Below are 27453 nucleotides of genomic sequence, written 5' to 3'. Positions count from 1 at the left end.
TTTCGCAAGAAGTGTGTATAACATTAAGGAGAATATAATGAAAAGAATTAATTGGTATCACATCGTGCTTATTATAATTTCACTTTCACAAGTTTTTACAAAAAATATAAAAGTAATAAGATTGGTAGCCCTGCAGTCGTGCTTCAAACTTTTGACCGTTAGGATTGTGAGGTAGTACGAAAATAAAAACTGTCAAACTAGCTTAAAATGTTCCCGTTCTAGATGTTTTCTGTTTAAGAAACTCAACTATGCCAAAAGTTTAAATATTTATTCTTATCTTCGTTTAAAGTTCCAACAACTTTGGAGAAGTTGCAACTAACCGACAGACAGACGGGAATTGTGCTAGTAAAAATACCGTTTCCCCCTAGCCATCCGAGCAAGTAGATAATTTAATATAAAAGTTTGGTGTCCTTCACAATCCGATGAAGGGCATTCGTTTCAAAGCATTTTGAAAATGTAAGTCTGCCAGTAATCTGTTTTTGTCTCCATATCAAATTGAAAAGGGAAGACATTGTAATGGCGATCTACATTATTTTTCTGAAGAAACAGCGCAATGGGTTGTTAAGTAATTCTCAAAGTTTAATAACGTCCCTCGGTGTAGACATTGGCGCGTGGAGTGGTACGGGCAGGGGGTCGGGGTGGGCTCGCGCAGGGCGGTGCGCGGCGGGCGACGGCGCGGCGCGTATCGAACGTGGGCGGCCGCGCATGCCACTCACTCCGCCGCCATCCGCGATATGCACTACTACGCGGTTACATCTCGTACTAAAACCCAACAACCACGATATCACGTTATTGCGCGCGACGTGCTTACGATGTAGAAACTAGACAACCTCGTGTAAACTTAAGGTAAGCCCGTAGCTGCTTGTAACGCCCTTGCTTTTATTTTAGACCCCGATTAGTTTTACCTGGTTTCCTTTCCGATGATCATTACCACGGGCCAGTGGAAAGTGGTTCAAGTGCGTCATGTTGACGTGTGTGTGACGTAACCCACTGAAATAACAGAAAATAAGGCTGTATTTTACGGTCCTAATATGTTTACGGTATAAGTTAAAAATAGAATTAATTTTCCCGTGAGTAGCAACTAGCCCCAAAATGTAGAGCCTTGTTTGATTTCGATGCTCGTTCTAAATCGCATTTCATTACGCCTAGGTATTATGTGCCTTTCCTATGTGATAGTAAACTACACATTTTTTGGCAAAAAGTTTTTTCAGTAATCCTATTATTGCCTTGTCTTTAATTTTCTTCTTGAATCATTACTTAGATCCTATTAGACGATGTCATCGGATAAATTATAATATTTACCGAATCTCGAACACATCTTAGTATCAATAATCTCGTATGTAAAGGCTAAAGTACTCTTGTCGTTTTTTAGCCTGAGGGCTTAATAATTATTTATACGCATAGGTAACTATAATTGATGGCGAAGTGTCGGGATTACGATACAAAAAGGCGTTGACTACGCACGCTCGAGCGTATTTTTCTCTCGTAGCTCGTAGCATGCACAATAGAACCATTAATAAATGCCACTTTATACCTTACATAGAGAACAGTACGTGTATTTTTATATTTAGTTTAGGTATAAATACATTCGCATTGTTATTATTGGATACTTCCGTCGCGAGCCATGAGAGCTTATCTTCTGTTATCTACTGTAACAGCATTGACTTGAAAACTATAATGCTGGTACGATTACTTAAATGGAGCACGATTTGCATATGTTTATGTTCGCACCTCCGTTTTATGTAGTTAGTGTTCTAGATATGTGACCCGATTAGACGGGATTAGACAGCATGGGTTCCTGCACTCAAAACTCATTAATAGATTCATTCCGTACAGGATATGACATCGCAGTTTTACTTTACTAGGTACATACAGCTGTATTTATGAGGAAAGTGCAGACGTAACAGTCTTATCTATTTCCCGTTATGACAAAAACGCTACTGAGGGATTAGGTCGGGACGAAGGTCAGCTTTGGCAGTATAATCCCCTGTCATCTATTTGCCCTAAAATGGGTCGCAATATACATACGCAGTTTACATGTCAATTTAACTGCGTGATATCGCTTAGGGACAAAACTTGTTTGTAGATATAAGTATTACAATTTTATTGGTTTAAACAGGAACGTAGTTTTCGAACATTGTAGCTAATAAATAAACTTAACTCTATATAATTGAAATAAAACTACTTTTACAGATTTTATCGCGGATTAATTTTTGGTTTAATAATATATTATAATCTTTATAATTTCTTCTGATCTATTCATCAGATTTATAAGACTATAATCTTGTTCCCAATTATCATGGGTTTCTAGAAGATATTTAAATAGATTTATCAAAGAGCTTTTCTAGGTCTGTGCTGTCCTAATTCTGAAAAACACTTTGTTGATTAGCTTTGATCAATAAATAGGTACCTATTAAGGGTGGTTTGTTCACGTTCGAGCATAATTACCCCCATCAATCAATAATAACATTTATTACCTAGCGATTAAAGTTAATTTTGCATACATGGCTGACCCACATCTTTCAACGAAATATAACGTAAATTACCTATCTAAGCATTTTTTTATTCCCATGAACAAAATTTGTAAAGTTGTTTTGTAACCAGATAGGTGTCCAAGAAGACAACAAATAAAATACAGGAAAGATGATGAAATAAATATTTATTCTCGGTAAATGGTTCCGGCCTTAAGAGGAAATAGGTTGTTATACTATTTCCCTTTAGAGACCTTATCGATCCCCGGCTCGCTGAAACCCAATTTCAATTACTGGCAATGATTAGATTGGCTGAATACCAAGGCTTCCTTCGATTAATCAAGCAAGTTGCCGTCGATTTAAAAAGTTAGAGTTGTCTTCTTCAACTGTGTGAAATAAAATGTCTATTACTTAACTTCTCATACTGGATCTTGGAGACAGTCTAATATGTAGATATATTTTAAACAAATCCAAAATTAGATTCATAACTTATTTATTTAGGTAGTTAGTTAAAGAAATTACATATGATATTCAGCAACTTATGATATTAGTGAATATGCAAAACTTTTTCTGAGGATTCAATTTACATGTAAATCTTAATATTTTCATAGTTAAAAGGTCCATATAAATATGTAGCCAAATGTTTTATGGACGCCCAGGCTGTTTTAAAGATCAGGGTCATTTCCCCAATACGTTATTACCTACGCTTTCTTGGGCACTTGGGCGGTAGTGTGAAATTAATATAGAAAAAGTCGTTGAGCCAAAAAAGGGACCTAAGAGTGTAACGATGATTAATTCTAATACGTAATAAAGGATACTGTGAGAGGCGTCATAAATTGGGACATAATTTAAGGGATAGTAATCCTAGCTAACGAGCACTTTTTCATTAGACCTTTGTCAATTTACGACGCGTCGGGCGTTATTTGAGATGGCAATTACGGACTCGAGTGGTCTTCTGAAATATCACCTCTGCATGAGGGACGAGTTGCCTTAGACAAGCTAGCCTAACAAGCTAACAAATAGGGATTGTTAGCTAAATTTGTAACAACATAAGTTTTCTGTGAATATTTTGTTAGTTAGAAAATCTTTAATTTAGGATTGTAACTACCACGTAACTACTCCTATTATTTATTGTAATCAATCCATAAATATTTTGTGATCTATAAGTGAATAGACGTAAAATCCCTTTCCTGGGGCATCTAGATAAAAGATACAACAGCCACGTTAAACCAACTTTGTATCAAGTTATGACCTTTTATGAAAACATCCTTTTTAATCCATTAAGAGGGATTTCGTCGAAATAGGAATGAGTTTTGCCTCAAGGGACCTGTCGCAAACATCGTACCCAGCTGTAGGCTACAGATATCAAATAGCAGCCTTCTTCAAAATGAACCTTATATAACGGATCTGAAAATTTGTGAGCCAGAATAAATCCCTCTAACGAGGTTGAAGGTTAGGTATGGGCTTAACGTTCACCGGCGAAATCTATTAGTCACAATTAAACAGCGATTATACAAACGCATAAACAATAATCAAATGAAGCTTTCGCATTCGTCAGCCAATATGTACCTACTTAATGAATGAATAAGCAACTAAAATTTATATTCATTGTTTAACGTTTGAATTTGCAATTTGATTAGGCAATAAGTTGGTTAGACATTAAATACAATTGAAGTATTTTTACGCTTTCTTGTAGATACGCAAGAAATTCGCTGTCATTCTTAACTCGCTGGGGATTCCTAACTAGTTAGAGTCATGCAATTTAAATTAATAAATTGTAAAGTGAAGATATTTCTAAAGAAGAAGATTACCTTCGCAAGACCTCTGCGCTACACGTAGGTAGTACTTACCAACTGTGGTTACGAATTAATTTATTTTTAACATCATGAAAATTGTGAATCGAAATGTAAATCGAACTTGTTTAGGCAAGTATACAATCTCGTTACTTATAACAATTACTTTTTTTTGGGTGTAGTAGGTAACATACCCGCATGACATTAGTCGATTTTCTATTGAAGTACCTAACTCATTTAAGAAGTTGATTTGTTACACGAATATTCTCATTCTCAAATAATCATTTACTTATGTAGAAAGACGAGAAAAATTTACGTGTTCTAAACTTTATTAGCTTTTCAACCCACTTTTTTCGCCCCCATATGTAATTTATTTTGGATAAGCGTAGCCCCAGGAGGGTAATTCAATTACCTACAACTTAAATTATTTAAAGAATCTCTAAGATACCTAAAGGTGTATTATATTTCACTGCCTTCATATAACAGATTTCTGAGAACAATTTCGTAATAATAACAGCCTCTTTTGTAGCGACGTGCCTTTGTTTAAGGCCTTGTCAATGCCTCAAACAATTTTGAACAAATATTTAACTTACGTTTAATAGACCAACATTAATATAATTTGGATTACAATTGAGTGTAGGTTAAGTATTTACGAGTAGCTTTCAACAGTGATTTCATAATCCAGTTTCGATACAGATAAAAGTATTGCGTCATACTTTTGGTCCGTTGAGGTCATACCATTGATTGACCAAATGGAAAATCTGTTTGTGCAGGAAACATAACGATACCTACATACATATATAGGTAGATAGGTATGTGTTACGAGGTTGAGAAAGTCTGACACAATGTATTGATTTTCCTCAGAATTCCTCTGTGTGTTTCGAGCTTGTGATGTAAAATAATTAATCTAGATTCTGAAATATTCCATTCCTTGATTACATTGAGTTGCTGAAAGCTATTAGTACCACCTATACATATAAATGGATGGCAAGCTTTGTAATTTATTACCTAATACATGTTAGTGCAAGAGAGATTTTCAAATAGATTTATCGATCGTTAATTAAGGATATGTATGATCATTTTTAAGCTACTTTGGGCAGTTTAAAAAATAAGCAAATAGGTACTTACTTAAATAACTGCGAATAAATGCTTTAATACCATTATTATTGTCTTCTACCATCTATCAACGTAGCTGCATTTATTTTCCATTTAACAAATAGTGTCATAAAACAGACATAATATGACTATTTAATCGTCCCACATGAGTTATAACTTCAACTGGACAGTAAATACACTTGGCGTATGAGTAAAATGTCCTTATTTATGGACAATTTACTGACACCAATAAAATTTATTGAGCGTGTGTCATTCCTAGGGTAGTTTATTTATGATACAACTGTCTGTCGGCTTTCCACTACCTACGTAATGTGTTTAGCTGCCATTTTAGTATTTTCTGAACAATGCAGAAAATTTTCATTGAACATTTATCTTCTTTAAGTTAATTTTGTAAACTAACAAATGTTTGAACGAGCTTATATCTTTTATATCAATTTTGGAGAGTTGAGTGCCCTTTAAAGGGCTCGTTAGGATAGTTTGTTCGTATGAACTAAGTTAACTAACTGATCCCCAAAGTTTGTTTAGCTCGGATGATTATAGAGTTTGCTTACACAAAGTATTCAAGAAAATCTAATTTGTGTTGAAGACTCTTTTGTAGTATTTAAGTGTTTAAGGCTGATGAGAATATCTAACGAGCCGATTGTGGCCGGCGTATTTTATTTTAACATTTTTATCTTTTGTTCTGAAATAGAATTAGATATTTTATTCAGACCCAGAGAGTTGATATTCAACTTAACTTCAGTTTGTTCATAATAATTGTAGGTTGTCATTTCTCTGTTTACCCAAAGCTGTCTCTGACAATAGCGTAGAGTTGTCCGCAAACAGACACGGCAATTATTCCTCTTGTTAAATGGATGCGTTGGACAGATGTCTGCAGTTGTATCCTAGTTTATATACGTATATCGATTCTATTGTCTACAGGCTATAAATAGCATAAGTAGACTACCTTGATCGGGATGCTTAATCCTTTAAGATGGTCCATGGCTCATATTAGGGACCATCTTTAAGATGTCTCTAATTTAGGGACCACGCCCACTCTTTATTCGGGGCCCGAATTCGGAGTAGTGTCATAACCCTTTTAGTCCGAAGTCTTCTTATCTGATACTTTACCCCTCGCTGGTTTTGTGCGAAACTAATATTTGTTAACGAAATTTTAATTTAAAGTACATACAGGTTTAAGTAAAGGCTACAGCGCGTTCACCTCAACACTACGCTTACGATTGATTAACTACGGGCTTACAATGTTTAGCTAAACTTTACCAACACCCACACACTTCGGATAGGTCAAACCTAAATGCCGCAGGATATTTTTATCAAAATTTTGTGTCGTGACCTGAATAACGGTCCTAATAAAAATGTTTTTTGGCTTTGATAAACAAGAGTACATAATTATTTTAAGAGTTTTGCGTAATCTTTAGAGGTTAATTCTCCTACGCAGGTTCGTTAAGGCTTCAGAAGGGTAGGTACCAAACTGTTCCACTTAATTCTACAAACTTATGTCACCAATCATACTTTGGAAACAGTTATTTATGGAGGCGAGTTTCCAAGTTTCTTAACCTAGTTTTTTTATGGTGTAATTAGTTTCTAAAGTTACTGTAACATTTTTCTTAGAATAAACATAAACCTTTACTAGGTTTACCTGAGCAATTAAATCCATGGTTATTATTCCTAAAGTGGTTGTGAAAAGACGACAATAAAGGTTACGTAACAGTGACATTCTGCAACTAAAAGCATTTTGTGTCGTTAAATACGTCTGTATAGTAAACAGGTTTAACGTGGGTAGTTCTGAAGTACTATTTTAGGAAGAACCTCTTTTCACGCTGCTATTAGATTTTCTGCAGTAATTTTCAAGGTTGTATCAACCCACGCAAAAGCTACTCACGTGTTTGTCCTTGATAAAGTTAACACATTTATAACAGATCCAACCGTGACACCGGGTTCTATCTTCACCTGGATTTTAGATTGAGTCATAAGACTTTACGACATCATTAAAGTTTTTCCGCTTATACGATTATCACATACTCATATATGCACTTTTAAGCTATAAACATTATAGTGGCCATAAAAGTTTTGTTATCATTGGGTGTTGTGTCATTGAGCATGAAGCTTTTTATTATATTGTCGAATCATGTGAGCTGCTCCACGAATCCATTTATTTTCCGACACAATAAAATGTTGGTTGTCAACAGCTCGTGCCTACGTAATCGATAACGCTACATTTGAGTTCGTATGTTACGACAATCCAATGTCCTTTTCATGTTTGAAATGGAATTTTTAGGAAATAGCCGAGGTAGATACTCGTGGTAATTACTGAAGGCCGTTGTTACTTTTCATTGTATTCACGCAGTAAAATTGTGTTATAATTGGACTGTTTGGAAGGTTTAGTTTTACCAGCGTTTTACCAGGTAGAGCAAATAATGTCAACGTAAAAACACAGCATTTTGACGAATGGGGAAATTAGTTCCAATGGTGATCATATTACACTTCTGTCTTCTCATTGCAGATAAGTGAGAGAAAATAACAAAAAGTTTTCCTTTTTTGTAGGCTTTAGTGTTTAAAAATGACGTAAAAATAAATATAGCACACTTAAACGTGGTTTATTAGCTTTTCCGCTTTATTAAGCCGTCTAATAAATATCTTTATGAAGGCTCTTTACTGAGGTTGCTTTATTGGCAATAAGGATTGTAAAAGTTCGGCTGGCGGTGGGGAAACGAAACTCGCGCAATCCGGGAGCGCGCTCAGAAACGTGTCAAGGCAATAAATTGGGTCAAGGGGGCTAGCGTTACAACCATTATCATACCGTCTACCGTAAATCAATAAGTGACGGCGCTCGGTTAATTAATGTCATTGATACTTCTTTTTCCATATACAGTATAAAGTTTATTAATAATTGTGTGATTCCCACCGGGGACGTTTTTTTTTATGAGCACGATCATTTGTAATTTATCTAAAATTATCAGTTGTGTGATAATTTTAGATAAATTACTTAGTTTGACTTAGCTTTGCTCAGTTTGAGGCTAGATGGCGATTTGTAAAGGTTTTGATAGGCACATTATCTAATATACTATCTATCTATGGAAGAATATGTAGGATTGACTACTTTAATAAGAAGCCATCTAATCTCTGTATTCATGTACACAATTATAAATAGCATTTTATTTATTTAGCAATTGATCGATACATATGATCCCAATTATATTTAATATCAATTTTCACATACAAATGTTTAAGGATTGTAGTGAAACTTTGATGTGATCTTAAGTATTCATTTGGTGATCTTAACTTTTCAGAAGTCAGTCAGTTTCAGTCACAAGACAAACCTCGAAAGAAAACCGTAACCATACCAATTATATTTAAAACAAGTGTTTATTATTTAATATAATGTAAGCATGCTTAGGTAGGTACTGTGAATAGAGCCTTATTATCCTTTGCGAGGTTTTTCATGCATCTCCAAAATATGAGTGACGTTTTATTCTCCATGTAAATTGATTTTATACATTACAATATATTATCTCTCAAACAAAATACTTTATAAGATATTATATTATCTCGTCGTTTCTAGGAGCTTTGGCTGGTTTATAGTATTTTATTTGATTGTAATGTAATGTATCTTTTTCAGAAATATTAATAAGAAGTGATAATTATGACAAGCAATATAATAATAAATTATAATGGGTCCGCGAGTGCTCTCATATAAGAAGACGAAGAATTTAAGTTGGAATATTGAAGAAGTATGGACATTCAGAAGCAACATTTATGCCCTCGACTGGTAGACTATTTAACTATCGTCGGAGCAAAACCTTACACTTCTGGGAAGGGACTTGCACCCGTCCAGGTAAATCAAGTCGTATAATTTAAATTCGTCTATTTAATATTTTATGCGAAGGAACCTTCTTAAAGATTTTGCTCCCAAAATTAATTATATTTCAGAAAATGGATCGTGGTCCCTAGCGTTTTGATACAATATGAAGACGTGGCCTTAAGATATTAATTAATAGCAAATAAGGGTCGAGCCTTGATTTTCCTGATAATCAGCTTCCGAAGTTTTCATAGAACATCAATATTTTATGACAAATTGAAAATATAAGGTGGAACTCGGATTCCGATAGTATTTTCCTTGTAAGGCTCCTAAGCGCCTTCTACCACGTTCAAATGTAATATTTTTGCAGATGTTTAAGAGAGTTTCGGCGTCCACGGTTGGTGGTAGTCTTAAATTCGAATCCTGATTGTGTATTGTTTGTTAGGCCCCTGAACTTCTCCGGCGCTACCCGCTGACAAACCACGATGACTTTCCGCTGCCGCTGGACATGGTGTACTTCTGCCAGCCCGAGGGCTGCGTGTCCGTGGGCCCGCGCCGGGCTCCTGGACACCTCGCCTCAAGGGACACCACCTCCTTCGTATTCACACTCACGGATAAAGACTCCGGTAAGTTTTGTTGCTGCTATTGCATCAAATTATACAATAAAATAGGTAGATGCTAGCCATACAAATATAGCGTAGCGTAGCCGTTTCTAAAATCATCAATTTTATTCAAGCCAACCAATCAGTTTCTTAAAAGACTAAATTAGACTTCCAATTCAAAATATTTTATCTGACCAAAAGTTGTTCGAGACTATCTACAATTTTGTTTTTAGTTTCTGTAACAAAGTTGTATTCATAGCAATTCATTTTGTTTATCTTTTATAACACCAGAATGTTATTTTAGGTAAAACACGATATGGCATCTGCGTCAATTTCTACCGGGCAGTGGAGCGCGCCACGGTACCGGGCCCGCGGGAGCGCAGCATGCTACGCCGAGAGTCCTGGCGAAAGTCTATGGAGAAAAGCTCCGATTCTGCATTCTCCAGGTGAACATAAACTACTGCTACTAACTTTTGCAGGCTATGCCTAGCACATTGATTGACAAAAAATAATCATAGCAGATCAACGATTTGCAATTCACAAAAGCAAGTAATGCAAAGAATAAGAGCATAGAACTAACACAAGTCGAAATGACTTCCAGCCGTATAATAGTGCAATTAAAATGTTGTTATCAAACAAAATGCTTGATAACAATTAACAATGCTATTTTGGCGCCATTATCCTTTTCAAGGTACTTCTCCTCCGTTGTTCCCCCGCCACGAAAGATTCTGGCTCCAGATATAAAACCTGTAAAAAGTGTAATTAAAATTGAAAGTGTAGAAAATTTATAAAGGATTAAGACTAAGACGTAGCGAATGTTCCAGTGACTATAGGAGCAGCAACGTGGCGCCGAGTGACTCGGAGCGCGACTGCAGTGCGACGCTAGCGCCACGCCTCGCGCCCGCGCCCGCTCCTGACTCAGAGAGCGGTGGCTCACACTCGCACTCGCCCAGCCCTAGGGCGACCAGAAAACGACAGGTATGTCATAGGTGTACGTGTGGATAGGATTATGATTAAGATGAATATTATGTCCGCGCATTCAAGAGTATATTTCTACCACAGTTATATCCGAACACAAAACTGATTGTATTAAACCAATCACTTTAGCACTACGGCCCAAAATACGTAGAGTAGTTTTTAATATATATTTTTTTATTTTTGCAGAGAATTCGAAACCATTCCTTAACATCACTATGCCTACTATCACATCACCCTTTCTTCTCCACATTCCGAGAGTGCCTATTTATCCTAAAGAAGTTGATTGATGCATGCAACGAGTCTTCCAGTCCAAGGCGTGTTGGCGCGTCTAGACAAATACTTAGGTAAGTTGATGTTACTGTATACTTTGCTAAGTCCTTGTGCTAACCACGCGTCTAAACTTCTGCTACAAATATTGTTAGATTATAATATTAAAACCTCTTTCGATCAGGGATACGGTATGGTCAGTGCTAACTGGACAAGCGTATGACAACACCCCGACGATCGTACTTCACGATGTCAAAGAAATCGAGACGTGGATTCTACGTCTTTTGTCGGCGCCTGTACCAGTTCCGGGCAAGACGCGTCTGGAGCTAGAAGTTCTGTCGCCGACGGCTCACTCGCCACTCTTGTTTGCGCTACCTGATCACACGAGATTCACTCTCGTCGACTTTCCGTTGCATTTACCACTGGAGCTGCTTGGTAAGTATTTTTTATTACAATTTTTTTTCTGCTGTTGCCTGCTAAACCTTTTTTGTGCTTGAGAAATCCCCATAGATTTTCTTCGTCCTGGGGAATGCGGAGAGGTTTCTTACCGGCAAAAATACCAACGTGCTTCCCCCTTATACGTAACAGAAGTATCTGTTTTCCTATTCGCAGTCGTCTACGCTACCTCGCAGAGAAATATCAAAATTAATAAAAAAAAGTATTTTCTAATTAGTAGAGCACTTCGCCATTAGGCTATTATAACTTGTAATACTCAACTGATTCAATTGTACTGACAGGTGGTTTAATATTTTCTATTAATGTTCTTTCTTCCCAACAGGTGTTGATACTTGCCTGAAGGTCCTGACCCTGATTCTCTTGGAGAACAAAGTGGTGGTTCAGTCGCGCGACTACAACGCGCTGTCGATGTCAGTGATGGCGCTGGTCGCGATGCTGTACCCGCTGGAGTACATGTTCCCAGCCATACCTTTGCTCCCAAGCTGTATGAATTGTGCAGAACAGCTGTTGCTCGCGCCAACACCCTTCCTCATCGGAATACCGGCTACCTTCCTTACTTACAAGAAGAATTTCAGGTTGGTTTAATTGTTTGCTAACTTTAATATCATCCTAAATAGACAAACTTCGAAACAAGGCATTTGAAAAAGAAAAGCTGTGTAGGCTTTGGCCTCCTAGTAGGCAACAGTAATGCTACAAATGTTATGATACTGAAACTGGAACTTAAGAAAATTACATCAATATTCGGCAAATGCACTTGAGAAAAAGAAGTCTCTTGAACTTTAAACTTTCTTTGTAGAATGCCTGATGACATCTGGTTAGTGGACCTAGATGCCACTAAATTAATTTGCCCATCGGGAACGGACCAAGACTTGCCACCGCTCCCCGAACCCGAAGGCTCGGTACTCAAAAATCATCTCAAACAGGTAACAAATAAAGTTCTTTATTCTTTTACTCCATTTCTTGTTATCTGAATGTTAGTTTCATGATTATATGAAACCTTCTCTCTTATCACATTACATTTCTCTAATTCTTTGCACTTGTGAGCGCATTTATATTTATTGGTGTCGCTAAGCTGTTGTGACGACTAAATCTTTCCTTGTTTTTATTTTATGCATTGTATGTTAATTTGTTGTACACTCTAAGTACACGTAATCACAAACAAATATATAAAAAGTCTCTTTTGGGATGTAGAGTTAAAAAAAAAGATTTATAATAGATAAATGATAGTAATAGCATGTTTTGGATATCTAAATGTTTAGATGACTCTTAAAAAATGACTAAATAGGGTTGACATGTTTCTTTTCGACAGGTTTTTGTTATTTACACGTTTCCATTGTCACTAACACACCCTCACTTCTTTCCTGATGCTAGGCCGTGCATCTAATGGGCAGTGCCGGGAGTGGTGTAAATATCTATATTATTTTTACATTGCACACTTTGACTATTATTATTCACAACATATTTAATTGATATTATAATATTTATGTATGAGCCGATTTTCTATAATAATTTACAGCTAACTTGCACACGACGCAAGCGTTAGTATGTATTTATTGTATTAAATGCTAAGATATACGGATGCATCAGCTTTTCTTATCTTGCATTCAAAAGGCCAAGCCAAATGTGGTGCCTAACAATGCTTCAAAATATAAAAATACCAGGCTTAATTATATAATATTTTCCGTAAATTTGCATGAGTTATTTTTATTTGAAAAAGGTCTGGATATGTAAAAACTCTTAAATTAACTCTACGTTTAAAAAGGTGCCCTCTAAACTTTATGCATGAGCCGTAATTTACTGGAGAAAATGTTAAATCTTAAGGACTTTATAGCATTTCTGAATGTTACATAAGCACATAGTTTAGTTACATAGGGTAAGAAAAGCTGTTATAGGCACATATTATAAATATTGATCGTCTGAAACACGTGTTACCGTCTTACATTACACAGACTACAAATTTTAACATACTCTTGCTGCCACTACTGTCTACTCTACCTTCTTATCCTATCATTATTTTCTAGACTGTAACACTGTTTCACTGTTTTGTTTGTGTGTGTGTGTGTGTGTGTGTGTGTGTGTGTGCGGCATGTTTTGTGACTGCGCTAAAGCTAATACCTAATAAGCTTACCAATATTATAATTAGGTCTATTTAACTTTATATGTAGACAGAATAATAAAATTATTTTGATTTAATAAATCTTTGATTTATTTAGTTTATAAAGTGCTTTGATTTTAATTTAATAAAATAAACTTTTTATTCCAATATCGCTAAAAAAAGACAGCGTACTGATTTTCCAGGCATCTGTTAAACAGTACTTAGTTTTATTGATTCCCTATCGATTTTTATTTATTGAATAATATCACATTTCTTATTAGGTATATTGAATTTAACTTTACGTATTATGCTGACAGGCACTCAACAGTTTGACCAGCACTACAGCCGAGCAGGCGGCTGCACCTCTGATGCCTTCAAGGCGAGACAGCGTTGGAGGGGCCACTCTTAAGTAAGTCTATCATTAACAACAAATGACCTTAAAATCAATAAAAATCTGAGCATTGTATGTCAAAACAAATAAAAAAAATTACGAAACTAGACAAATATAGCTAGTTTATAAATACGCGTGAGAAAACGGTTGCATCATTTTATAATGAATTATTTTCACTATAGTTTTCTCACTATGTTTCTCCTGCCAGAGTCCAGCAAGCATCATACCGTGGTGGTGACGGGGCCCAGTCAGCCCCTCACAGTACGCCCGAGAGTCGCCGCGTGTCCATCTCAGGCAGCGGCGCGGCGAGCGCGGGACACACCCCACAGCGACATTCGCTGGCTTCACCACACCACTCGCATTCACAGCCACAACCCTTCAACCCGCTTATATATGGAAACGATGTTGACTCGGTAGATGTCGCTACTAGAGTAGCTATGGTACGTAATAGACATTGTTTTGTTTTTGTGTTAATTCGAAAACTAAAGCCAGAAAACTGTTTTTTTTTCTATTTATGGTTTTCGGTAGCAAACAAAAAGAGATAATTAAAAAAAAACAATACCAATCAAAGTAGGAAGTTACGTTCATATTATTGAGAAGTTGTCCCAGACAGTTGTTTACTTTGTTACCAGGTGCGATTTTTCAATTCACAAAACATCTTGGCAAACTTCATGGAACACACTAGGACGCTGAGACTGTACCCGCGGCCGGTCGTCGCCTTCCAAATTAACAGTTTCTTGCGATCGCGACCAAGGACTACGAGTTTCCTGAACAAATTTGCTAGAACACAGGTAAGCCAAGTCAATTTCATCATTTTTGGTGTATTTAATGACTGTATAGGTCGATTTGTGGATTCAGTCGCATTATTCGTCTTTTTTTTCAAAGTCAAAGTCAAGCCAGAGCTATAAATAAATAAAGCTACTTAGACTTTAATTTTTATTAATAAAATAAATTAACTAATTAAAATTTTGAATAAGATATCTGATTTCGGTCTTCTCCCCGCGTAAATAAGTCTTTCGTATTCTAAACTGCCTTTTTTGTACAGGCAGTGGAATTCCTCGCGGAGTGGTCGTTAACACCATGTAACGTGGCGTTCCTACGAGTTCAGACGGGTGTGTTTGACCCGCGCCAAGTGGGCGACAAGTCCAAGTGGTTTGCGGAACAGTTGCAGCCAATCCGCTTCGCCGTGTGGGATGATGGCAGCTCCCTCAACGGAGCTTTACGGCAGTTGCAACGTCAAGAAAACCAACCTACAGGTTTGGTTCTACAACTTATATTCTAGGTTGTCTGACACCGAACAGACATTTAAAGTTAACCAGCACCATTTTCAATATTGATCACAAAGATCTTGTGTGCTGGTTCATCTACATGTAATTTTTTAACAGATGAGAGCGGATCGGACTCTGAAGCGGCTGAGAGCACCAGTTCCTCATACTCATCCCTAAGTGATTTTGTATCAGAAATGGCGTCTTCAGATTTGTCACCAGGTAAGACAAATGATTTTTTTTATTGGTGTAAAAATGTTTTCTCTTATAATATGATATAACAGGAAAATTTTACTGACTTCTAATTCTATTTGTTTTTATAGGCAATCAGCAACATGTTATCGGAGAGACTTACAGTGCTGTAGTTCAAGTGCCCATGACTCTTTCATCATCGTTGGATCCTAAAACGGTAATCATACTTTTAATATTCTCGTGTTTATACGATCTACTCAATCTACCCAGCTAGGATTCTGGACAGTAAGCGGTAGCGGGTTGAAGAAGAACAGAAAAATACATTAATTAAAAATTAAAAAAATGAGTACTTAAGCTTAGAGCTAATTATATTAATAATAATGTGGTCTGTTTTGATCAATATTAACTTAACTTTCCAGATCACAAACCGTTAATTATGAAACCATGCAATATTGTATTAACATTATATCTTTCTCCTCAGGTATACAGCCCACCATCGTCTCTTCTATTCGGCAATGAGGAGGAAGTGGTAGCTAAGGACCAAGGGCGCGAGTCCACCTCCCCGTCGCCTTCCGCATCCAGTTCCGATCACAGTGACCTATCTGATGATGAAGCGCCTGAAGCCGGCGCAGTAGAGTCAAGCGATGCACCTCACGCCCCACCCGTTAAGAAAAGCGTAAGTTTATTCACCCATACTGGCATAGTGTGGTAGGCTTACAATATAGATAGAGATCACCGTGTGACAAAAATCACCGCATAAAGTGTAGGCTCTAGACTAGAAAGCAAATTCTTTTCAGAAGTAGCAACAGCGCAGTTTCAAAGTTTTCGAGAAGTTCTGCAATATCATTCAGGAAATAAGCAAATCAAAGACCAGAACAATATTTTTCTTTCTCTTCCTAGAGTAATGAAGTGCAATTCCTTGAGCTTTTGCACGTTATGCATACTTTTCATTAAATCTGAAAATCTTTCCGTCTAAATATTTTTCTGATCTTTGAGTCAAACTTAAATTCTAATGATCAGCATTAGGTAGCATTGCATAATATAAGCTTAACATAGCAAGTAGTTGACCATAGCTAATTAGGCACGTATATAGGACACGGACAGCGGCAGCTTCGGGCGCGAGTCGGACTCGAACTCGACGACGACTCCGAAGACGGTGGTGAGCCGGCAGCGCGCGGCCGACAGCGCCAGCACCAGCGACTCCGACCGCGCGCTCACGCCCTCGCACCACTCGCTGCCCCCGCACCACTCACACGCTAAAGTACGCTACTTAACCCCACCACACTCCAACGACCAATATCAACAGATATGTGACCATTATTACCAAATACCTTTCTCTGTTCTCGAGGTTAAAATCGTCACTTCAATCCACAAGATACAATGCTGATAAGTTCATGTTTCACCTGGGCTAATTTACCAAATGTAAAACATTGCCCATCATGATCCAATTACCACTATTAAATTTGCAGGCTCGGGATCAGTATTTAGACACACCCTACCATAGTAGTGGACTAGAAGATAGTGGATAAAATCGTGCTAGTTTTCTCTGTAGTACACTAATTATATAGCTGAAGTAGCTGGCATAGTTCCATACATAAAATATACCAACGAGACTTGCTCGTGTGTTATTTTCATAAAAATCAATATATGCCATTTCTTCATAATACACCGAGTGGTAATTACTATTTTCATCTAAACTTAGCGCTTTATACGATATCACACTCGTAATTTAACTAAGTATGTTATTTTGATATTCTGCCAAAAAAACTTATATTATAAAAGATTTTAAGATGAATCTCCGTAAAAAATTAAATAACATATATTAAACCACGACTATTTAATTATTATAACGTTTCTTGAATTAACATAGATAAAATCCGACATATTCCGAAGTTATAATATAACACTTTGATTTAGAGCACTAGTAGCGGCGTGTCCCGACAAGCATCTCAGTCATCACTTCTTGAACAATTTGCTGCACAAGCCAAGGAACTGGTGAGGGAAACCACCCGACAAAGCAGCCAGGAGGGCCTACTCGCACATATGGACAAGGTAAATAGATCCCATGCTATATGTAATAACTGAATGTTGTCTGTGTATGTGTATTTATTTATAACACTATATGTGTCACTTACTCAAACCTATAAAGAAGAAAGGAAAAGTGCCAGATGGAGAGGACAAGAAAATGTTTGCACCATTCGGCCAGGTACAGATCACTGCGTGGAGTCACAAACAATTGTAGACGCTAAATAGAACACAGTACTGACGTGTTGTTCATTATGTAGTTTAGTGATGTCGACAACTTATGAGAAGCTAAAGATTCATAATGTCACTGCATACTTCGTTTTCCCACTTTCCTATATCAAGTTGTTTATTTAAACTTTCTTACGAGACTGCTTAAATCAGCTTATCCAGTATCTCATTTACGCATTTTATAAACCACCTGACGTACCGTGCCCTAACATGCTAGACATTAATGTAGCTAACTTATGTGTACATCATTTAAACGTAGCCAACTTTCTAAGAATTTTTTGTTTTTAATAGTTTACACTTCACGCGAAAAAAGCAGCAGAAGAGGCTTCCAAGAGTATGCACGAGGCATCAAAATCTGCCTTAGAGGCTAGTAAAACGGCCACGGCGGTCAGTAAAAACACTTTCGAAGACTTGACTTACGTGGGCAAGTCCACTTTGGGTGATCTCACCAAAAGTGCAAAGGAGGTAGCGGCGAAAAAAGGATTGTTGATGAAGGTAATACATATTTTATGGAGTACGTGAAAAATATTTCATTTTTGCTCAAAACTGTTTTATAGTATAGTTGAGTTTGTCTCGAAAATGAAAGGAAAATATTTGGGTCTAAAGAATTAAGAGCTTTAAAAATACGAAAAGAGTTTTTAATGTGCTTAATCTAATGCGGAAATGTTTCGCACATTTATCTGCAACAGGGTGAAAGTCAAGATTCGAACGGAAGTGCCTCTGCTCGTCGCGACTCAACAGCGCTGCAGACAACCAACTTGCTGACGGCCACACATCGCGACTTCTTCTCAAACATCAGCTCTGATCTCAATGGTCTGGCTGCATCCACATCCAGCATGTTTAGCGACTTCTTTGGTAGTAAAGGTACCGTATTCTTTTGTTTCTCAATAATGATAACGTTCATACAATACAATTTTGGGTTTAAACATGTACGCTTGTATTTGTTTATTCGATTACATAAAATATTCTATTCCCCAAAGATACAAAACATCTCAAACCGGCTAAAAATAAACAATGCCATTTTTTCAAATTACATAATGACTGGTTTAGGGAAGCAACCAAAGGGTGGCGAGAGTCCGCGCAGTATGGGAGGCAGTGGGCCTGGAGGCAGCGGAGCATCAAGTACGGGCAGCAGCACGCCGCTGTCAGCATCGTTCGGGCCATTCTCAGGCGGCGCGCGAGGTCTGGTGGCAAGGTCCCCGCTAGTAAGGCACGCACCGCCGCAACCGCCACCTGTGCCATCACACACTCGCCCCTCCGCCAACACCGAAAACCAAGCCTTCCTTAATGACGTAAGCTTACTCTACCCTTAACCTTCCTTTTTAATTAGGATAAAGTAAAAAAAGAAAATATAAGTTTTACACTTCGATAATCACATTGAAATTGGAATGGGTAATTTATATAGTAAAAACTAAGCATTTTTTTACTAAACAGCTGGTACAACACGTATTGGAGGGCGAAGGTGTGGGTTGGTTGAAGTTGAACCGTCTAAAGAAGCTCATGGAGGATGAGTCCTATAGGAACATGGTGCTGAGCAAACTCAACAGAAACTTTACCAGAAAGACTACACCAAATGACAAAGTTGATGATGTGGTGGGTAACGTACCTTGTATTCGCATCATGACTAGATATAATCCAATAGTCATTTTAATATGCTGATCTTTAAAATAATTTTCCCTTACTAAATTTAACATCATCATCTATTTTTCTTAAGTTCGTGAGCAAGCCAGTCTGGAAGGGAATGCTGAAGGTCCTGCAAGCTGTCGTCCACGGTCTCGAGCACACATACTCCAACTTTGGACTAGGCGGGATGGCTTCTGTGTTTCAACTGGCAGAGATGGCTCACACCCACTACTGGAGCAAGGAGATCGCAGGGTTAGAACATGGCGGCATGGCTGGGTCAGCCCTCATGGACCATTATGGAAGGCAGGACCTGGAAACACCTTCGTCCTCGCCTTCTTCAAGGAAAAGCTCGCAAACTGGTAGGAAAACATTTTAAGACAACAATAACTTACGAAAGAATAAACCATGTTAATAATTGTACATAAAATTTGGCTAAACACAATTTTTACCATTCCATTTTTCCTTGTTTAGATGTACCAGTAGTAAACTATCCTGAAATGGATTCATCCGAAGCGCAGAGCACTACAGAAATGTTTAAAGATATGCTGAATCAGAAGAGGAATTTACTCTTCAGCAAGCTGACGTCTTTCGAGTCTGATGTAAGTGTTGAGTCGATGTTGGGTGTAAGATAATCAGTGTCGCAATATTGTTGCATGGATATGTCGCTCTGAAATATGTGAAAACTGTATTTATATGTCTATATATGAAGGGCTCTTGAGCATGTCAGCAGTGACCTATATCGAACTGCTTATAACTTCATGACTACAATCCCCTTTCCGAATATTATTTATCTTCGCTTTGTATATTAAGTCTTATAATGTACCCACTCGTTATGTATATTTTTAAATGTCTATAATCGTAGGTGTATTGCTATTCTTCTATAACCAGCTATTTTAAGGTCTCTACAAATACTTAACATAATTATCTGGCAAACCCCTTTTTTATCTACATCTTCACATTTTCGTAGAAGCAAACAGGCTTTCCTTGAATGTATAAAATGGAGACGGTATGTATTACTTCCAGCATGACAGTGTTATACTGAAATCATATATTTGTGTTGTAGAATAATGTCTAACTATTAATTAGTAAATACTATGCTAGATTGAGTTGGAAGTACAATTGTAACATGTTTCATGTGACAGCATTGAGATGTTAGTGGTGGAATGGGCAAGAGGTGCATAGTCGATACTTGCCTCATCAAGTTAAATGTTAAGAATCTTCTTGTAAAACAGTAAAATCAGCCCGTCTAACGTTTTTTGTTAAATGCGATCCTTGCTTATCCGCCTCTAGTGAGTTATCCAGTGTGTAAGTGACATGAGACAGGGTACAGGCGGGTTGTTTGTGTGCGTGGCAGGCCCCTCCCTCGTCGGACTGCTCGGCCGACGAGAGCGGCTCGATCACCACCAACCGAGCTAATATCTACGACCACCGCGCCTCCTTTAAGTCCAACCTCTCTGACACTGACGTCATGTTCCTCAATGTAAGTCCTAGTGCAATTGTGACCCGTCTTAGTTGCTTACAGTGCTTAAAGATGCGAAACAAATGGCCGAACAATTGGAAAGTTTTGTTCAAAATTTTTGAGGCTATTTATCGCTGCAGTATTTAGACTTGCATGCTGAGTGTCTATGATAACCAAACAAATACAAAAGTTTTATATTTACCGAAGTATGGGCCTCATGAGTTTTACCTTATTTCTAATGACTTTTAACTCTAAGTGAATTACGATTTTATATAATTATCAGTCTGATTCTTTAAGTGTAGGTTGATAAAAAACTAGCTTTTCCTTTAATTAATACTACCCAATAAAATAATTAACTATTTTGAAACTTCGCGTCGTATATACCTAAAAAGAAAAGTTGTGTTTTTTTCGAATGTCAAAGGATTTTCTGTCATGTCACATTTTTAACGTGTACATTTAAAAGCTATGTGAGTGGTATGATGCAGGTGGGTCGTGGCGGCGCGGGTGCGGCGGGAAAGCCTCGCGCGGCGAGCGTGTTCTCATCCAAGTCGTCGCTGAGCGGGTACCGGCCGCCCGTTGGCGTGCCCGTCACCTCGCCCATCACCTCGCCAGATACCACGCGTACCTACCTCTACCAGGGACTCATTGGTAAATACTTCGTTATATACTCTCTCCATAATAATGTAATTACAAGTCTTCACTGAAGAAAAATATTCCGTAGCTTTAGGTTCTTCCTTTACCCTTAAAAAGTTTAGCGTGGGAATTTCAGGTATACCTACGTTCCTGTAATTATTTTGTATTACCTTTTATCGACTCTAAAAGAAATGGCAATAATAAAGAGTTTGATATTCAGCTATCTTAGACAAGCTTGCCAAAATCAAGTTCAGCTTCAATTTATTTAAATTATAACTTTTTTCAGGCAAGGAAAGAACAAATCTATGGGACCAAATGCAATTCTGGGAGGATGCGTTTTTAGACGCGGTGAGTCAAGAGCGTGATATGATTGGCATGGATCAGGGTGCTAACGAGATGATGGAGCGATACAAGTGCCTGAGCGAGACGGAACGAAAGCGGCTGGAACACGAAGAGGACAGACTTCTGTCCACCGCTCTCTATAACCTGACGGCTGCCATGGTACTGTTCGGTGTGGAGGCCGATATCGTCCGAAACAAAGTGAGGCGCCTCCTCGCCAAGAGTCATATCGGTCTTGTTTATAGTCAAGAAGTCAACCATCTGCTGGATGTCGTACATACTTTGGTAAGTACCGAAAGTACCTTATTTTTCCATCAAAAACAATCATGTAAAAGAGGGTATATTTTGTTTGCCACTAGCATTAAATTGTCCATATATGTATACGTAGAAAATCATCGGATCCGGGTCAGAGGGAATTTCTCTTGTATTTTCTTCGATTTAAAATATGCTGCAGGTTTTTGGTATTTTTTCAAAATATCTAGCAGTTATAGTTTATAAATAAGATGCCAGCATCATCGCTGTAGCGCAACTGGTGTGCGGAGAGTCCGGAATAATCTTTAAGTCCAAGTGCGACATTGTAGTCTCTCTTTGTGCTGAACCAATATACTAACTAGAGTATTGTGTGGGGTAGCACGGTAACGACATCGAGCTGAAACCGCTGGGCTCGCGGCTGCTACGTCGCGCGTCCTTCACCGTGCACGAGGGTGACGCAGCCGGCGAGCTACGCTTTATGGAGGTCCGAGATGACGGACTCATACTGCGCTCTACACAAGGTATTTACTTCATTACTCTCAGTAGTAGTCTAGTAGTGGCCGTATTCTAGTGCCTGGTTGAAAAAATAAATTCATATCTAAATGTTAACAGTCCAAATTAGCGATATCTTTTTAAACATTTGATTAGTTTGTCATTAATTAATTATAGGTATCTCGTAATCATGCACACTCATGATGTTTTCAGGAACCATCGTGGAAAGATGGTGGTACGAAAGGCTAGTGAACATGACGTACAGCCCTAAGATTCGAGTTTTGTGCCTTTGGAGGAAGAACGGCGGTCAGACGCAGCTGCATAAATACTACACTAAGAAGGTTAGTTGGAGTTGTCAACTTTTCTAGGCTGGTTTTTGTTGTTAAATCTCAATTTATCAGAAAACAGTGGAAAGGTTGCAAATAAAATCAACAACGTGACTTTGTGACGTCATAGTACATGCCTGGTTCATATCCCCTATGTTATAATTGCAGTGCAAAGCTCTGTACTACTGTATTAAAGAAGCTATGGAGAAAAGCGGGCGACGTCAAGATGCGGCCGAACTCGGAGGGGAGTTTCCCATACAGGACTGCGCCACGGGAGAGGGCGGGCTTATACAGGTGATGGATAGACTCATGACGTCATATACTTGCAACACTTGCAGTCAAGCAAAATATTTACAGCGATTTAATAGGCATAAGCATTTGGCGACTATATTGAATTATATAACGCGAAAAATAAGGATTATTCAAATTATGTGCTGTAAAGAATTTTCTCCAAGAATAAAATTACCATTTCTGTAACATACAAATAAGTAGTAACTCAAACACTTGAAAATGTTGCAATTTACGTTAAATAGTATTCATCCATATTTCTTAATAAATTAAAACTTATTCTTTCTTAGGAAGTAGATATTCAAAATTTTTGTGTAAATTTTAAAGGTGTGCATGGAGGGCGTCGGGCTACTGTTCCACCACAGCAAGGTATGCCTCTACGCTTTTATACGTGTTCGTCTCTTTTTGTCAGCTTGTTTATGTTATTTATACCATAAGTTATTAAGATGATGTACCAAAACATCAAAACCAAAGTAGTTGTGCTATTTGAAACGAGATATTGGCAACACGTTTTGGTATTATCATGCAAGAACGATCAGGTAAGATTTTTGTCAGTGTATACGCTTGATTTGGGAAAAGTCTCGATACAACAAACTGATATCGACATAGAATGTTGTACAATCGCGCCGTACGACAGTCTATTTGAACAGCAGCGTCATTGCTGGCAATGCTTCATTGTTTCAATATTGTATCGGTGCCGTTAGCGCGTTGTTATCGTACCTTACTATGAAGCTTCTATATCCAACGAAGACATTAAACCTTTTGATATTATGCAGGCACAGAAGAACAAATAGGTATTTTAGAAAATTCTAATTAGTCATCATTTTAGTCGACACCCCACATAAAATACTTAGTTTTAAAATTTTCATACTCATAAAACTAATCCGGACGCAAGGACCACTCAAACTTTCCTATTTGGATTTCTCTTCGATTTTTTCTCTCAATATGGATTTTTTTATATTATTCCTACTTATTTATATGTATCTTATTTATTTTATCTCAAGTTCAGGTGATTTTGCATTTACTAATTCCGTATTATTGTCGAAAAAAGCTTAGGTCTGATTAAGACCCAGTATTTTTGCCCTTAAATATCCTTATCTACTATTCGATGTAATAGTTTAGATTATTTTTTACATTTTATGAGTAACCGTTGTCCATCTGATATACGTTCTTATACTCCATACGACTTGTGCATGTGCTATTTGTCTGCAATACCCGTACATCGCTGGAGTGCGTGGGCGCCCTTGTGCTCTCGGAGCGGCGCTGAGTCGCTCCGCTAGGAACTTTTGAGATGGTCCTTAACACGCGCTCGGCCGCCCTCAACTAATCTCATCTTTTTGTCTGTTCTACTCTTTCCGGACACGCCGAACACGCGCCGCTGCGCAAAAGGATTTCGAGGTACACAGTGGTTCATTCATAGTAATGGCTGGCTCTTACGATGATCGACACGACCTTTACGACCTTAAAGATGTAGTCACGGTCACCGTGAGGATCGCAACTAGCGATGATCGTTCGAGGTCGTAGGGCTTTACTTGTAGTTTTGAGGCTTACAGATTGTTTTTAGCCGTTGTTAGCGTTGTATTAGTTCTCTCGAGTGCGGCGAGCGCCGATGCGCGCAGTCGTGCATGCACATAGACGCCCTTTGTTTATTATCTGTTTATATTAACGCACCCGACAGCTTGCATTCGTATCGTGGATCGTCCGGCGAGCGGTCTCGATCTTTCTTTCTCGCACATTGTGCCGAGATTTAGTTCGTTCGTCCCCTATCACCCGGAACCATAGCGAGCGTCACGTCAGCGCTAAAGCTTAACGGACGCGAGTCACGAGGTCAGTCGTAGAGCATTCGCCATCTCACAAGTTCCGGTGCGGCCGCCCCCCGCACCCGCACCCGTCCCTCCCGCACCGCATCTGACCTCGCACACTGCACTCCCGCCCTGCCGAACTCCTCACCCAGACAGTGCTCGATGTCTCACTGCAGAAACTTAACTTAAGCCGCTTTGATTCTCATATACTTTATTGTCATGTACCAGATAATTTGATCTGTGACAATTTGGTACCAAAGAATCTGAAAAGACTTTTGAAACATATTTCAGGGTATTTTGCGTTCGACTTAAAAAGTTTACGGCACTTCACCTGCCTGTAGCTAAGGCAGGTTAATTTCTGGGGTTAGAGTGTCGAGCTCCACTCCTCGCATCGCGTTGCCCGTATCGCATGTGTGCATGTAGATATAATCTTAACTTATTTTCTTTGGAGATGTGTAAAGAATAACAATTGTTATGGTAAAAGTGGTTCACACATTCACTAAGCTCCATTGCAGTAGCTTCTAAAATAAGAAGACAACAAAGACGAGGTCTACGTAGGAACTATTGCGTATCATAGAGTAATATATCTCTCCAACTCCAAAGGAAATAAAAAGTGCCAATTTATGCTTTGCATTTTATTATTTTGTTGATGTGTTTAGAAGCTTATCAGCAATTCAACTATATTTGTGTACTTATATCCGCTGCATGATATACTTTTTGTTTAGGTCTAAATTAATGTTGCACAAACTTTTGTTCGACACGTCGCCTATTTTAACGGAATAATAGAAAAAAAATAACCATACCTCCGAACGGCTTAGTAAGTAAAAGCGGTTTTGAATATCCCACTCATAAACAGGTCAATAATTTTTGGCAATATTAGTCTTCTGTATGGTAAATATTGAACGCTACATAGATGTGCGCACGTGTTTTTTTTTATTATAGTTGTTTTATAGGTACAATGTTCCTTTGCTTTTCATTAACTACATATCATCTCGTTTGTGTTACAGTTTTTCGTGCGGTTGGATCACATTAGGAAGTGCTTCACTCAGAATGGCGGTATCTTCGTTTTAGAAGAATTCAGTAAGTTCACTATAGAATTATACTTGATTCAGATATTTCTATCAATTAGTAATGGCATATCTCTTCTGAATAAAGAAAACCTGTAACTGTTTGTTAAAATCTTTTCTTGACGAGCTTCGACCGCACTTGCGTTAGATTATACCTTAGGGGGTAGATCTAAGAGAATTGAGTAGAACTGATCTATGGTAGCTACAGAGGTATCACTAACAAAAAAGGAAACACTTACTATCTTTTCTAATGGTTATTTGTAAGATATTTGCTTTTCACTTTTGTAGCAACGTGCGCAATATAATCTCTGTGGTCAGTAGGGCAACACAACTAATGTATTGAATGTCGCCAGCTTCTTTGAAGGTAATCGATTCCCACTCAAATTGTCTTTTTACTTCCAGATCCAAAAACAAGACAAATCATTCAGAGGAAATACAAATCCGTTATGGCAAGTACACACATTCCAACATCATTAGTAGTAGTAATGTTTGTTTAAACGTCGTTTTTGTTGTTACCCCTACTCATGTACGTTGTTTATGTTGTAGGCAGACAAAGTAGTGCTTAATCTGCATCGTTTCTTCTCCTTGTGGCTTTCCCGTTACTTTGTTGACACCAGTGGACATGAATTGGATTATACACTTTACGTTTCATAGCTCATACTCACCTATCAGTGTACGTATCCTTGTGTTTGTTTTTTTTTTCAATCTAATAAACTTGTTTTAATTCTTACAATTTTTCTGCTTTGTTTTTGTTTCCCGGCAGCTCATCCATTTACCGCTTTTGATAATTTACGTGCTTGATTTGTTTTATATTCATATGTTTCGTTACACTTTAGGTATACCTACCTATGTAGTAGTTACTGGTTGCATTAGCTGCAACGAGCATAACCTACGACTATCTCATTATAACAGCAGTAAAACATAAGCCGAAACAATTAAAATGAGTAATTATAAAATTTACAGGCCGACCAAATATGCTACGCGGTGCTGTGTGTATTTTCATACTTCGCAGCCGGACAAGAGCAAAAAAAGTCTATACTGGAGCAAGCAGCGCGAGTGCCGCCCGCACCAACCGATACCCACACACGCACCGGCCACACGCCCGAACCTGACAAGCTCAGGAAAACCAGCCCACAGGTAAAACCTATGATTCCCTTTGTATACCTACTTTTCTATATGTCATAATGTATAGGCTTTATGTCAAACGTGCAAATATAAATATTATCAACCGATCAGGTAGAGAAACGCTCACCGGTGAGTAGGCCAGCGGAAGCCAGGTCTCCCGCCCGGGCCGAGCCGAGCGCAAGCGAAGCAGAGCGACAAGCGGGGCGGGGCGCGGGCGCGGCGCCGGTGCCCCGCGCTGACAGCCTGCCGCCGCCGCGCCGCCCTCCCCCGCCCGCGCTGCCGCCGCCCGCCGCGCCCGCCTCGCCCGCACACCACACGCGCCTGGCACGCGCCCACTCGCACGCCGCGCCCGCGCGCCCCCCTGACCCG

At 38.4% G+C, this 27453-nt stretch overlaps 1 protein-coding gene across 1 annotated transcript; it reads left to right on the top strand.

The window, feature by feature from the left end:
- The first annotated feature begins 491 nt into the window (after positions 1-491).
- Positions 492-27013, top strand: LOC113508383 (MAP kinase-activating death domain protein). Its single transcript, XM_026891384.1, has 37 exons — positions 492-846; positions 9000-9215; positions 9625-9805; positions 10086-10227; positions 10606-10759; positions 10946-11103; positions 11211-11461; positions 11805-12057; positions 12279-12405; positions 12854-12886; positions 13895-13986; positions 14177-14408; positions 14601-14759; positions 15014-15224; positions 15354-15455; positions 15557-15642; positions 15907-16101; positions 16519-16686; positions 17343-17477; positions 17970-18173; positions 18368-18542; positions 18729-18970; positions 19113-19271; positions 19393-19660; positions 19773-19900; positions 20656-20781; positions 21246-21408; positions 21680-22017; positions 22364-22505; positions 22690-22817; positions 22971-23096; positions 23418-23459; positions 24480-24488; positions 25900-25972; positions 26362-26408; positions 26506-26632; positions 26923-27013. The coding sequence occupies exons 2-36, from the start codon at positions 9114-9116 to the stop codon at positions 26611-26613; spliced, it is 5259 nt and encodes a 1752-aa protein (XP_026747185.1). The 5' UTR covers positions 492-846; positions 9000-9113; the 3' UTR covers positions 26614-26632; positions 26923-27013.
- Positions 27014-27453: the final 440 nt, after the last annotated feature.

This window comes from Trichoplusia ni, chromosome 2 (assembly GCF_003590095.1).
Source record: "Trichoplusia ni isolate ovarian cell line Hi5 chromosome 2, tn1, whole genome shotgun sequence".
Lineage (NCBI taxonomy): Eukaryota > Metazoa > Arthropoda > Insecta > Lepidoptera > Noctuidae > Trichoplusia > Trichoplusia ni.
The sequence above is the reverse complement of the archived record's forward strand: the minus strand, read 5'-3'. Positions and strand labels throughout refer to the sequence as shown.

What these genes read in the sequence shown, in the direction of transcription:
- LOC113508383 (XM_026891384.1), top strand. Translation starts at nt 9,114, where the DNA reads ATGGACATTCAGAAGCAACATTTATGCCCTCGACTGGTAGACTATTTA. An exon ending in TCAAAAATCATCTCAAACAG is followed by an intron (nt 12,406 to 12,853) that starts GTAACAAATAAA and finishes TCCTGATGCTAG; the next exon opens with GCCGTGCATCTAATGGGCAG. An exon ending in GAGAGGGCGGGCTTATACAG is followed by an intron (nt 23,097 to 23,417) that starts GTGATGGATAGA and finishes TAAATTTTAAAG; the next exon opens with GTGTGCATGGAGGGCGTCGG.